We start from the raw sequence: 15,295 nt of genomic DNA on the forward strand, positions 1-15,295 counted from the left end.
GTATTTATAATGAATTCAGGGTTACTGTATATATCTACGTTCACATCTTAACATGTTAATAATAGGAAAAATAGTAAATCAGTATGACTATACAAACATTTAAATTGTTGTACATTGGATATGGAAACAATATCATCCATTATCAAAGATTATATAACAACCAGACACTGTTCTGCCATTGTTTTGGCAGAGAGGAGGACATTAATTAATGACTCCTGTTCTCACAGGGACGCTTGAGCCCTGCTCTGAAAAACTCTTTTAGTGGACGACCTCTGGTTTCAGGCTTTATTGACTCGAGAGTTTCATTATTAACTTCTAACACACAACAACAATGCCATTATCCATTACATATCACCCCACTTATATGAGCCTATACATTACAAGCAGTTCAATATCAATATTTCCTAGTGGGCTGATTAAAACCTTCTCAGCCTGGCAATATGAAAAGTCGTATCTGATACCGGCCTCCTACACATACCAGTTGCTACAAGCTCTACTGGCTACACTAATGCAGTGCTATTCCTTGATAATGTTTAATTCACTGGAACAACAAGCCGATAGACTGGGAATTCTTTCTCTACCCACCAGAAAACCTAAATGCACGCTTTGATTATAACTTTGCACTAAGTGAATCCAGATTTATATAGTAGTTTCTTAGTTTTAATGTATGATTTCATGAGCATTTGAGCATAAATATATGTTACTATTTTATTTTAACAAAACATGTAATTATTTATCTTAGTCCTTAGGGCTTTTTTAGTGTGGTTTTCAAACTGGTCTGCATTATGAAGTATGTAGTCTTAGTGGATTTAATTAATATATACCACAGTCTGCATAATTTCGAACATTTAAAAAACAAACAAAAAAACAATAAGCTATATATAAGCATCTGGTTGCTATTAATTTGAGAGGAAAAAGAGAAATAAAGTTCACAGTCTACAAGAAAATCCAGTTTAGCTTATTGATTAAAGTATAGTACCGTTGATGTTTTCCTTGATGTAAAGAAAGTAAAGAAATTGCAGTCACTTTATAGAAAATTCATATAGAGAAATGAAAAAACCAAAGTAGGCTATCAGTACCCAACCAAATTCAAACAACTTTAAAAAGATTTACAATCTCTGAAATTGTTTCCTTCCTTTTATTTGCTATTTTATTATTATTACAATCTGTATTCTGTGGGGGGGAAAAAGTTTTTAATTGATACTGATAAAGTTGATTTACAGGGAGTGTAGAAAAAAGAAAATAAATCTGTCAATTTAAGTTGAAAGAAGAAAGGGAGGGTAGTAGATTCAGAGGCCTTACAGAGAATGTTTCAGCCTGGTAACACTGTATATTAAGGTGCTGCTTATTAATATTTTATAAATATATGATATATGCTTAATAACTATGTTACAGAGTGTTAGTAACACATTATATATGGCTTATGACCATGCAATAACCAGATAAATAATTATGTTTTTTATAAAGGAGACAGTTTTTAGCCACTATTGTACTTTGGGATGTTTAAACGTAATTCATTCTATGGCTATTACATGGTTATATAATGCTTTATTAACACTCTATAACATATTTATTAACCATCTATTATATATTTATAAAACACTAATAAACCTCACCTTAATATGAAGTGTTACCTTTAACATTTTGTGCGTCACAATAACAATATTGATTGTACTTTGTTCTATTAAAATCTTGGTAAGGAGTTAAGAGCCAACGCTGTGAAATCAGAAATCCATGTCAAGTTAACAGAGCTCCAACAAAGGAAAACAGATCACTTAGTACCTGTCATAGTGGCCATTCTATGTATCTATAATGAAATCAAAGCAGTTGATAATTTACTTGTTTCACATATTAACATGTTAATAATAGTAGATGTTAATGAGCAAATACTTTCTAAGAGTATGAAAACGGACTTAAAACAACGTATTTCAGAATACCAAGACTGCCTCCCTGGAGAGTACGTTTCAATATGCAGTCCATTATGTATGGTATTGTACTATTGGTTAAAGAAAAGCTCTTATGGTAGTTCAAGTTTAAATTCCAATTACTTTGAATAAATTTAGTAGCACCCCTTGTTGAATTATGTTTGTTGCAGTTATGAGCAACTGTTGTTATGGATACTTTCTTGCTAGTTGTATACAGTTAAAACTGCTCTATTCCTAGGATTACTATGTGCTGTTACCATTATATGTTTACCTTTCTGTTAGAACCCCCCCCCCCCCCCCCCCCCCCCCCCCCCCCCCCCCCCCCCCCAAAAAAAAAAAAATGTATTAGAATGTGTGGCATGGAGAAACCTGCATGTTTATAAATCTAATAAAACATGTTTATCATTCTGCCTCAGCGTTGATGACAGGTTTAAAAGCCTGTGCAAGCTAAGTGATGGCACCAACTGTGTAAGCTTGGAGGTGAAATGTATATTTTCAAGTTCTGTATATATGGAAGGTTAAATATGTGAGAAGGGGTTTTCTTTAAAAACAAAAAAGGTCTAAATGTAAAAATCAGTATTGTAATTCAAACTATATTTTCAAAATTAAGCAAATAACAAGCCACCATTAAGAATGTGTTAGTATTTCAAGAACACAGGCCGATCTTAAGGGTTTGACACAAACCTCATTTACATTCCAAAGTATTTTGTAGGCCTCATTACCTTCTGAAGTAAAAAAATTAAAACAGTAGAAAAAAGATAAACAATTCCAAATGTAAAGTGACATCACACTCACCAAGTCCAATGGAGTGTGAAAGAATGGTCAAGGGAGATGGCATGACAAAACTGTGAAGGGAAATAAAGTCTAGAATCTTGGTGCCCATGTCAGTTGGAGTACCACCTAGAACAGGAGAAGCAACACCGGACCGACTTGGAGAAAACCAAACAGAAGCTGGAGGGAGACATCAAGATGACCATCGAAAATCTGAACGAGATGGAGAAACTAAAGACAGACCTTGAAGAAATCATTAAAAAGTAAGTTACTTTGATTACCATTACCTGCTCTTTTGTGGATCTGTTTCCTTTACTATTGTATAGTAATAGTATATAGTGATGTTAATATTGGGGGAAATAAAACATCTTTGAGGAAACATGCCTGAGGCATTCATAAAGAGCTCAAGGGTATCACCACTTGGTACAGTGTAATAATGATCACTACATTGAATAATGATCACTGCATTGTAATTCAACTGGAAACAACATCAGTTAATATGAAATTGCATTTGGGGATGTGACAGGCATATCAATGAAAGCATTGGTATGGACTGTCAGGTCCATTTCTTTTTCCATAAATACAGGTCACACTTTCTTTTTTACAGATATCTAAAGAGTGGATTATCCATAGAACTTGGTTGGGGTATTCTTTACCACCAGTTATTGTAACAGAACCTGATGTCATATGTCACCCTTTACATATATTGTGGTCACGGTGATCTACTTTTTCATGGTACAGATAGCTCTTTTGTATTTACAGCTGTGGCAGGGGGATGTTACTAACAAACAGTACTAAATGTTTAAAGCTGGTCTTTACACCCTAGGGGGGTGGGGTGGATGACCTTCATCTCCCTTAAGGCCTGCAGGTGGGGCTTGAGCAGGTCATCCTGCGAAAAAGGTGGCACATTTGAGAGAATGACCCTTGTGCCCAGCCCCGTGAGGTATTCGGTGGGGATGAACAGCCCCGCTATTGACCCCTCTCAATGGCAGTGTTTGCGGCAGAGGGTCCCACCACCTTTGCCATGGCCTTTACAAAGGCCTCAATTGAGAGGGTGTCTCGAAGGAGGCACCTGACTCTGTGCCTCCTTGTTATATTTTTAAAGGGCGCTACATTATCTTTGTGCCCACCTTTGTGGGGGCTGTGGAGGTTGTCCACTGTTGTTGTTGTTTTTTATTTTTTTTTATTTAATAGTCGCCAATTGTTTTTATCATTTATTCTCCCAATTTGGAATAGCCAATCATTTTTAGCCTCAGCTCACTGCTACCACCCATGCACTATCCCCCGAAGCGCGTGCCGACAGCCGACGGCTTCTTTTTTACACTGCAGGCCCACCATGCAGCCACCTCAGGCAGTGGAATAGCCTGGACTCGGACCAACGACGTCCAGGCTATAGGGCGCACTCTGCACTCCATGTGGAGCGCCTTTACTGGATGCGTCACTCGAAGCCCTGTGTCGTCGTTTTTTTTTAATATAAAAGAAAGACAGAAACCCAACTGCATCGCACAAATCGCCAGTGCAGGGGCACACAAAAGAAAAACGAAGATGCTTTATGTTTTATTTTTTTATTTTTTCCTTTAATCAAAGCATGTGAAAAAGGCAGAAAGAGAAAAAAATCAACCGTTAAATACAAATTAAAAATAAAAAGGACAGAACAACCGAGACTGTGTGTTCTCATTCCAAAGCGCATAGCCGGTCGTAATTGCCTGCCCCTCCCCCACAAAATAAAAAGACAAAAACTGTGCTTTTTAAAACAAAAAACAACTACATAAAATATTTTTGTTTTCCTAAAAAAGTTAACTGTTTTTTTTTTTAATATTAAATCACTTGCATTTTTGGTTTTATGTAGCAGCCGCTGTTGACATTTTCTGTGCACTTTCATTCTTGGTACATTTTGGTTATATTCTGTAGCTGTTTATTATTGCATCTGGCCCAGATGTTTTACAGCTCAGCATAAGCTGGTTTAGCTTTCCGGAGAACATCTCCTTAGGGCTCAGCATTATTTACAAGGCTTAGAGTATGCTTGTGCAGAACTTGAGGTAATTACAGTAAGGTCGTTTCTGTATGAGGCATTCATATAATTTTCATTTAAAGGTATAGTTTGGTGAGGTAGAAAATTGTTTTAGATTATAGCATACTATTTTGGTTTAGAGTTTATAACTTGCTCATACTTTAAAATAAGAATATCATTTTAAGTGAACCTAACAAAAGCAAAGAATTACATTGTTTTTTTCTGAGACAAATAAAAAAAATAGCAATACAAAGCAATCGACAACCAGAAAGTGCCTTGAGGTGTTTTGAAACATCATGCTGATGGTAAAAGTTTTTTTTTTTTTTTTTTTAACAGTAAGCATAAGCAAAAACTATTATCTTTTGGTATGCACCCAGTTAGAGATTTCTGAATATTAATGCAAAAACAGCTGTTTGATATGATTCCTTTACAGGAGACCTAGAAATTATTTGAAAATCCAGTTTGCAGAAAATAATTGACTTATCTGCAGCAGTTTAAAAAGCTGAAGAGAGGAAACTCGATATATAATTGAAACGACTGCATAAAACTGTGTATAATATAAAATTCTTGGTTACTAATGACAACACCTCATAAATTAAGTAACAGGTCATTTCTTAAAATGGTTATTTTGTGAAACTTTTTTATATGCTTTGTATGCTAATTTTCGGTTTGCAGGAATCATAGAAGAGGTATCTTGCAATCTTATGGCTTATAGGGCATGTTACTTGCAAAGCCTGCTGGAAGGTGAAGTTCCTAAGCCTTTGAAACGCTCTCCCAATCCCTGTCTCATACAATTCAAATAACTATGTGAAACTCCCAAGATTCCAGGAGTTGGACATCATACAGGCAAACAAAAGACAATCCAAAGATTGTCTTTTTAGTTGGTAGTAATATATAATATATAATATAACATATTATTTTCATAAAATATTACACGTTATTAATTTTTTGTTATGAGATAATATTTGTATCCAAATAGATTCCAACATTTGGATACAAAAAGGTGGTGGTATCTGCAGTACATGACAGCTATGAAGAGTCCCTATCATTATTGAGAGAACACATCCATGAAAAAACGACATGGTTCACATATGAGATACTTGTGCAAAGTACCGTTTGTTTTTGTCTGCATTCCTGCAGGAAAGATTTGGAGATAAACACAATGAACAACAAGCTGGAGGAGGAAGAATCACTGAGCATGAATCTTCAGAAAAAAAACAAGGAATTCCAGGTAAGAAACAAGGGGCATGCTGACATAGCCATGAATTTTCATCTTTTAGCTCCGGTTGCACTGAAAATGATTTGTGCATGTACATTTCAGAGTGCCTGCATGTCAAAAATGACAAAAACAGGCAATGGTACCATACTGGAATGTGCTTGAAGCTTCTAGGGTGACTCTCTCTTCTTATAGCAAGTGCATTATAGCTTAAATAGTTTTTATCTTGATTAAAAAATAGTTTAGTCAGTTTTTGACAATGTATCAACATTATATATATATATATATATATATATATATATATATATATATATATATATATATATATACACACACACACACACACACACACACACACACACACACACACACACCAAATTAAACTGTAGAGACCTTGTATTATATTACTGTTTGCGTCTAGTTAACAGATGTTTTCCTCCTTTAAAAAAAGGAAGACTGTAGTAAATGCTTGAAATGTACCCCATCAGGCTCCTAATCAGAAAACTTTAAGCACTTCAAAGAAAAAAAAAACTTTTTTTTGAAGATTAAATGGTTCTTTAAAACTAAGAATACACTTCTATACTTCTCTAAAACAGTTGAAAGAAAATTGCATGGCTGCAGCATCACTGTATTCTGGAGAGATGGGATGGTATTACTGTGTTCTACAATTATTTCAAGTAGGACTGTGTGGATCTTGGATTCAATATGTTTATTTGGCTCAGTATCATCTGGAAAAAAGGAAATGTCTGATTTAAGTACAAGGGCAGCACATATTAATACTAAAATTGGAAATAGGGAACCGTTAGTTAAACTCTTATCTCATTTATAGGATAGCTCAGATTTTCCTAGCCATGTAAGTATGTTTCCTCTATTATTATAGGAAATAATAATATTGTTGAAGTCGATATGCAGAGTGATGAATGCTACCATTTACTGTAATTGAGTAATGCAATGCAAGCTTCAATGCTGGTAAACTTTTCAAATAAAACAATATGATCACACTGTATCTATTTTTAGATTAAAGCATCTCCAAATTAGGTAAATGTGTTTGAAGCAATCTGATAGAGTAATTATATACACCAATCCAAAAATGGTCAATAGGAGAAGTATCCCTATGAAATTCCATGGTCATTCCAATAAGGGTCGGGATTGGATCACTATAAGATATAAGCTAACATCAAGGCACACTGGGCCTAATTCCCTAGCCTCTAGTCACAAATGTGTAATTGTAAAGAGAACTATTTCTGACATGGAGATGCAACGATTAATCAATTGTTGGCTTCTTATTTGCGAGCCTCAATGAAACATTCATTAATCAATTAATTGCCGTGGTGTCCTATTTGGAGCCTCACACTTCATATATTTAGATTACACGTTTGTACATGTTGTATTTGAAGGCTTTTTAGAGTCATTTTCATTTTTTGTGCTTTTATGCTTTTGGATAATAAAGGGCTGTTAGTGTAGTGACGGTTATTACCTCTCTGATATTTGATAAGGAAATGGGTTTATGTTTGTACCTCCACAGTAACATCAGTAGCAGATATGTATGTAAAATGGGTACTAGCAAAGTCCTCAGTATGCTGGACTTGGGTCAGACCCAATACCCAGGGAAGGAGGTCCTTTGTTATCTTATGTATGTGTAAATGAGATTCTCCAACAAATGTTATTACAATGAGTTCCAGAATCATACCCTTATAGTCTTTAACAGCCACTGGCATTCCTTCATCCTTGTCAGCCAGGTCTCATTGAGCTAGAATGCTGATGCCCACCTACCTAAACTGACCGCGCAGAGAGGAAGAGAGAATCAGAATTCAGTGGCAAACAGTACAGAATCACGTCAATGCGTATCACATGTCACACATTCCTAAGTTTATGTGAATACCTATTCGAACAAGGAGGGATAACTAGCAGTAGGTAGCAATTGCTGACAGAGCTATGAAACCATTAGGTGACTTTCCAGATTGTGTTGTACTTTTGTCACGCATAGACATCCACAATCCCGGCTTTACTTATTACACTCTGTGATACCCTGAAGGACTTCCTGCTAGATCTTACGTTTTCATTTTTCAGTCCAGTTAAATGGTTCTGGTTCATGCTAAACGTTTTCGGAGAAAACTGGTTTAAATTAAATTCCTTCGAAACTTGGCAAATGCCTACATTTTCCTTATTCTCCGGAAGAAAAAAACAATATTTTGATATGTTGAACATGGCTGTTTCCTATTATTCTCAAATATCATATAACTTTAGAAAGGGCTTGCAAAGTTCATGATCCTTTAGCCTTTGCAGTGTTGGCTGTCTTAAAAAAAGCTGGGAAGTCTTTAAAAGAACAAAATTGAGTAAATTGAAGTTGAAATATACCATTACGTTGGAGTTTTAATGGACCTGTCCATGCCAGCTGTGGTGGGGTTGTGGTGTAAATGCATTCCACTGGGAGTTGATTTGATATCTCATGTATTAATTGTTTTGGGCCCAAACAGTCTTTCAATAAGAAGAACACATTTATGGGTGTATCTGGAGAACCTGTTTGAAGACACTTGGTATATCGCTTACCACACACTTTAGAGGTTTTTTAGAGTCAACGCTAATAGTGTTGTATATGTTGGGAACTGTTTGTTTGAATTGGTTTATGATAATTATTGAACACATTCTACTATCTATGCAGATCACTGAGAAAAAGCTTTCAGAGAGTATTTTTATGTGTTTTAAGCTACAGTATAGGGTTATAGGATGGTAAAGTTCTGTGAATTGGGGGATTTCGTAATGGTAGAAGTGAACAGATTGAGGCTGAAAAACACTCAGTTCTATTATACACAGCTTCTCACTGGTAATAAACTCGTTTTATTTTCTTTAGTTCTATTCTCAACCAACATTTATTTAGTCCACTGTCATTTTTTTTATTGAAAAGAGGGAAAAGTCAACACTGTTAGGTAACTGAGATTTTGATTTTGAAAGTCGCTTTGAATTGGATTTGAATTTGCAGTTGAAGGTAATTCCAAGAGGTGTCTCAGGTATATTTTTAAAGGAGCTTAAGTTTTAGGTTGAAAATAACATTGCACAAAGCAGCAATAAGTAATGTATTCTTTTGTAAACCCAACTGCCAGTTCAGTAGCAATTTAAAATAAAATGCAAATAAAGTATAAGTAAACAGTAAATGTATCAATAAAAATATGCCTACTGTATATATATATATATTATAATATATATATATATATATATCTATATATCATATCTATATATATATATATATACTATGTTTCAAGAACTATTATTGCTCGATTACACGGCATTATTCATTAGGTCCGCCGAGGCAAAAACCCGGTTACTGTATAGTTTGGGGGAAAAAGCCTAATAAATAACAGACAATCCAGTGCTTTAATAATGCCACATGCCATTGTGGTCTAGATATGCCATACCGGCAGACCTTTAGTGAAATAAAGCCTTGCTTTGTCTTGTTTTGCTGCCAGTGATTGCAAAAGTGAAAGCTGATACATGTCTTGGGCAAAGTGTACATGTTTCTCTGCTCAGCCACAGACCTCTCGACAGCTCACAATGAGGCCTTTATTCGTAGCTTTTGAACTCTGTAGTCCTCCTCCCACAGATAGAAATGCAGGTGGACTGGCTCTATAAAGAACTTGGTTGCTTTAGGCAGCAATAACCTTCTTAAAGAAAGTAATGTAAATAGGTCTATCTAAAGATATGTGCACGTTTGTTACGTACAGTGCAGAAAGCTGTAGGCATATTTACTTAGCTTTATAGGAATAGGAATACTTTAGCATCCTGGTTTGAAAGAATATTTGAATTGTGCATTTATATATATATATATATATATATATATATATATATATATATATATATATATATATATATATATATATATATATATATATATAATCGGATATATATATAGTATTATATATCCCATTAATTACAACAGTATATGTGTCCTAAATCAGTATTTATTACTTTCTATGCACTCTTGTATATTTGCTGTGTTTAAAAAAGTCACCATTAAACAAATACTACTTGGGACATTCTGCAAACATATTTTCCTTTACTGACACATACCCCAAGTGCACTATCAGTGGTCATTCAGTAATAAGTGTGCATTTCAGTACTATTACATACATTTTACCACTTTCAATTGATATTATAAAATATTCTTCTATGGAGTGTTCTATTCTGTAGATCTATACCATTTATAAAGAATACCACATTGTAAAACATGGAGTAGTAAAGATGGTAAACTGTTGGTTATAGCAGAATCATTAAATATTCTGGATGCTTAATTGTCAGTTTTTACACCACAGGAATTTTCAGATGCTTTGCCAGTCTCACTTGCCATAGAATCAGAAAAAGCATGACATATCTAAACACTTAATATGGTGTTGCACAAGCCTGACAGGCACCTATTTGCTAGCACATCTGTTTTAAATACCAGGCCCTTTGTCAACAAATGTAGACTGTTTCAAATACTGGTGAGGGGAAGGTAGAAGAAACAAAAAAACACAGAGATATGAAATTTACAGCCATGTTAAAAAATGTGTACCTTATTGAAGTCTGTGATCATGTAAGGAAAACAAACGTGAACAGCGGATAAATGGGCAATAACCACCATTCATTCATGTGACTTGATTAGAGAGCAGTCCTTACCAGCATAACCTAAAATGTGCAGGTACGATTACCTGACATGAAAGGAAGAAAGGCTGACACACAAAGATAAGAATTCCTGCAGTTATCTTGTATACTATTATTAAGTATGATTGGGGATTTCAGTGCCATCTATTTATATAATTCTGTCTTGAATGTCTGTACCTTTCTGTGACCCTCTTGTGTTACTCTGTATATCAAATAGCTCACATGAAGTATTAATTAAACTAAGGAGGAAATTCCCCACTGAACTGAGTCAGTTAACATTGCTTCCAGTTGCCATGGTTTATGACAAGCCAGCTGCTTTAACAACATGACATTTTTTTGTTTTTATAGAATTGTGCTTTTGTTCACTCTTTCCATAGAGGAGGCTCTGAAACACAGATGTGTAGTGGTCTGATTGTTATCAAAAGTAAAATAATGTCGATGGATTTAACCTTAGGCCTTTTGTTAATCCATTGTTTTTTCCTGTAATAACTATGGATACTTAGCAACCCATACTGTACTTCTGACATCACAGGCAAGTCATACAACCAGGAATAGTAATATGTACGCTGTAAGCTGGCTTTCCTCTTTCATTCTGTCATGAAGTGTCTTTCCTCCACCTCCCCTTCGTTTCCCTTTTGGGGGTCGATGGGTCCCATCACCGGGCTTTGGCTGACCTCTGACAGCTATTAAAGGCAACACCTATTCTACCATTCCCTTTTGTAAATATTCATGCTGTCACCTCGCTTACTGATGTTGCGTCACCACCTCCCCCCCTTGAAACATGCTTGCCACAATGTCACTCTATGATGAAAATAGGCTTGCTTCTGCTATAGAAGTATAGTAGGTGGTTTGTTAAATGCATGCATCTACAAGAATTTAAAAAGGAGATTTGTTAACAATAATGATGAAAAAATAGCTGTTGTTTCTATCTTTTGTCCATACTTGCAAACAGAGCTGGATTGGAGCCCGCAGGGAAAGGGGGTGGGGGTGTTTCTGTGATTTGCAAACCCCTTGAATGGTGTCATCTTGGCCTATCTGTAATGCTGGTAGATCCAGTTTCATTGAGCCTGCGTTTACTTAGTGCTTCTGTCAGATCCACACTAGCACTGAGGAGATGGCTGTGCTTTCTGAGGAAGTTCTGCAGTGGCATGTAAGTCATTTTTATAAATGCATTATTACTGTCTGATTTCAGATAGTGGTTTAGTTGCTTTATTGAGACGTAGTTAAGATAATAGTTTGGTTTTGATGTAACATTTATTAATTTTTTTTTTTTTCTTCTGAAAATACACCACTTGTGTAGTTGTAAAGTTATCTGCAGAAAGTGTGTGTGTATATATATATATATATATATATATATATATATATATATATATATATATATATATATATATATATATATATATGTTTGTTCTAGTGCAACATTTGAATGTTTCATTGTAGTATGTATAAATCTTTTAAAGACAGAGAGTAGCCTTAAATTGATACAAGCTATAGTGGGGCTGTTCTCAGCATTCAAGTAGCTCGAGGCTGCTTAAACACTGTTATCTAGGGCTGTAAATACTATATATCTTCTTGTCTCACTTGTTTCCTGTGTACGTAAAGAAACTTTGAATGATCCATCATATTTAAAGCAAAAAGAGCATAAACCAAATACTGATTCTTTAAGAGTTTAGTCTGGGAAGAAAAATACATAAAATAAAATATGTTTTTGTATTTCTTAGTAAATTCTGGCATAGCAGATATCTTGTCAGACTGCTCAACTAGCAGCCAGACAGTTCAAAGAGAACCAATGCAAGCCTTTCTAACCCTAGCTACCACCTTGGTTGTACATTGTAAAGAAAGAATGTTTAGTCTTATGTTCTGTATTATGGTGTGTCCCTTTGTGTGTTAATGTTGAATCCTTTTAAAGTTCTGTAGAGCATTTGTGTTTACTAAAGTTTACCGCAGTTGATTTGCTCAGCAATTTTGCATTTTTGCCATGGTTTCCCCATGGGTATACTGTGTATTTACCATGCTTTATCGTACCTTCCTGGGCTTTACTTTGCTTACCTGTGCTTTGCCATGTTTTACTATGCTTTATTCCATTTTGCTATACTTTTAGTAAGGGGAAGTCGGACACTACATTGTGTGGATATCGTTAGAAAACATACTTTACTTCTTAACAATCTGGTTTCTACAGTACCCTCCCTTATAAAAGTTTATCATAATAAAAGCATAGCAAAGCGTAATAAGGCATATTGAAAGCATGGTAAAGCACAGGAAAGCAATGTAAAGAAGTAAAGAAGAATGAGGTCTGGTAAATCATATTAATAAACATATTAAACCAGGGTAAATTATGGTTAATACATGGTATTATCATGGAAAAAGCATGGTAAAAGTACAACAGTACCGTGTAAAAATACCATGGTATACACGAATAAGGGGTGTCTCATCCATTTTTAGTCTGAATGTGGTTAGAAGGTACATCGGCAGTTACCACCATTCGTTTATTTATAGAGTGTGAACTTGACCATGTTAAGTTTAATTTAAAAGACACATTGTAGTGTTATAAAGCACAGTCAAAGCATAGGTAAGCACTGTAAAGCCCAGAGAACGACAGGAAAACTGAATAAAAGCATATCAACTGTGGGAAACCTTTACAGGAAGAAAGCTGCATTTCTGTTATTGTTAATCTCTTTTTAAAACATACAATTTGTCACACAGAGATTGTTCTGCCACTGTGTTTCTTTCACTATTTTCTCCACTGTTTGAGTTTAACATTGTTAGTCTTGTCTTCAGAATGTCTGGCATTTCCATTGCCTTGCTGTTTACCTAAGCTGGCTATTGAAAATATTTGACTTCTTGGGCTGCCAGTCATCTGCATAAGCAAAGCTTGTAAAAACCTATTTAAATGAATGTGTACCCTAACCTCTAGAAGTAAATCCACTTTTAACTATTGTCAAACTTTGCTGAGTTAACTGCCAAGAGTTTCGCTCATGCAGTATGTACACATCCATTGTTTGAAAAGGAATGTAGAGGGGATTTAGTAAAATATAATCCTTTGGTGTCTGTTTATTACATTATTCTTTGGTTTAACTTTCTCTTCGCTATCCTTCAGGCCTTGCTGCCTTTCCAGTTTGTTAATATTTCCTGAAGCAGTCTTAGCTTTGGGGACACAAATATCCTTGACTTTGAAACTTGCTTTGTGTGATCTCACTCTGAGCTGTTGCTACTATTTGCAGCAGTGCAATGTTATGAAAAATAACTTCAACTCAGGAAGCAGAACAGAAAAAGAGTTCCTTTTTATCATATACTGTTTTGTTAGAAGGATAACATTTTACTAGAACCACCTAGAAAAATAGAAAAACTATTTCAATGTAGCTTAATGGACACAGCATCTTTTAACTAAATTGTCAGTTAAGTGATTTTTTAAAGTATCATTATTTATTTGTTTATGTGTGTATGTTTGTGTGTGTGTATGTATTGATTTATTTATTTATTCATGCATATGTAGAGGAGAGTGTTGTGTGATGCACCACCATTACAGATTCTGACAAAATAAATACACATATTAGTGTATTATATGCATTTATTGCTCTGTTGTTTTGAGTTGGGTTACCTTTACAATACAACTAGAGCTGTCTAAAGTGTTGAAATGATTAAAAGAAGCATGTTATTTTTAAATAAAATGTAGCTACAATTTTATCAATAAGGACCGTCAAACTTGTATGACAGGAAGAAGAAAAAATAACTGTGTGATTAAGATGAGGGTGGCTAACTAATTCACTTCATAAATCTTACCTGTTGTGCACTTTATAGGTCTCAAATGTAGGGCATGTAGCCCTAATATAGAACAAATGATCATGCTTTAAATAAAAATAATCATGTTTGCTGTGTAAAACTCCACATTCTTGATCTGTGTAGCTAATGATAGTGCTAAACTTATCTGGCATTATTTTGCTAGCTACAAAAAAACGTTTGCCTATTAAATTCCTTTGAAACTCAGCTCCGCTAACTTTCCATTGCAGATCTGCAGATGCTTGTGAAATGGGCTGTGAAATTGGTTTCATATAAATCTGTAAAGAGACATGAAATGGGGCTTGTAAAAATAAAACACATTCTGTAAGTAGGCTGGCCACTAGTACCTGGAAAGCCCCTACCTGTACAAAGCGTTTCTAACACCTAAAGCCTCAAGGATAAACTCTCCTTTTGTTTCCATTCCTGCATTCATAGGTGCGTATCGAGGAGTTAGAAGAGGAGCTGGATGCAGAACGGGTCATAAGAGCGAAGGTATGTGACTTAAATGACAGGATAAGCACGCCAGCCCGAGAGGGTCGGGGGGGTGGAATTCTTGTGTTTATCTTAATCCCATTTAGCCCTAAGGTAAAAAAAAAAAAAAAAGAAAAGCCAAAAGAATGCTTTCAACATAGTTGCCTGCCTATAGCTTGGAATTAGTATGCCTTTTGTCTAATAACTGTGGCTGTTATTATGTTATATCATAAGTCATGCCCCCATTATTATCTTTTTTGTTGTAGCTGTGTTAACGTGTTGTCTTGCAAGTACATTTAAGCAGCTGTAAACTTTGAGTTATAAAATAAGTTATGTACAGTTATTTGGGGGAACTTGAAATAGAGGGAAAAGAGCAATATTTTCCACTACTAAAAAAGTCTTCAATCGAATTTCTTCCAGTTTAATTGTCTTTAAATGTTTTCTATGCATGTTTCTTTCTTAGTAACATGACTTGTAGGGCTTTTTTGT

General features: G+C 35.0%; 1 protein-coding gene across 4 annotated transcripts in view; it reads left to right on the plus strand.

Annotated features, from left to right (window-relative positions):
• Positions 1-15,295, plus strand: part of LOC121295755 (myosin-16-like) — a 78,498-nt gene that overhangs the window by 39,954 nt on the left and 23,249 nt on the right. For all 4 annotated transcript variants that reach the window (XM_041220766.1, XM_041220768.1, XM_041220769.1 and 1 more), the window contains 3 exons: positions 2,814-2,959; positions 5,848-5,938; positions 14,771-14,827. In XM_041220766.1, the coding sequence (XP_041076700.1) occupies positions 2,814-2,959; positions 5,848-5,938; positions 14,771-14,827 (294 nt within the window). The remainder of the gene's footprint in view (positions 1-2,813; positions 2,960-5,847; positions 5,939-14,770; positions 14,828-15,295) is intronic.

The sequence above is a fragment of the Polyodon spathula genome, chromosome 20 (genome assembly GCF_017654505.1).
Source record: "Polyodon spathula isolate WHYD16114869_AA chromosome 20, ASM1765450v1, whole genome shotgun sequence".
Lineage (NCBI taxonomy): Eukaryota > Metazoa > Chordata > Actinopteri > Acipenseriformes > Polyodontidae > Polyodon > Polyodon spathula.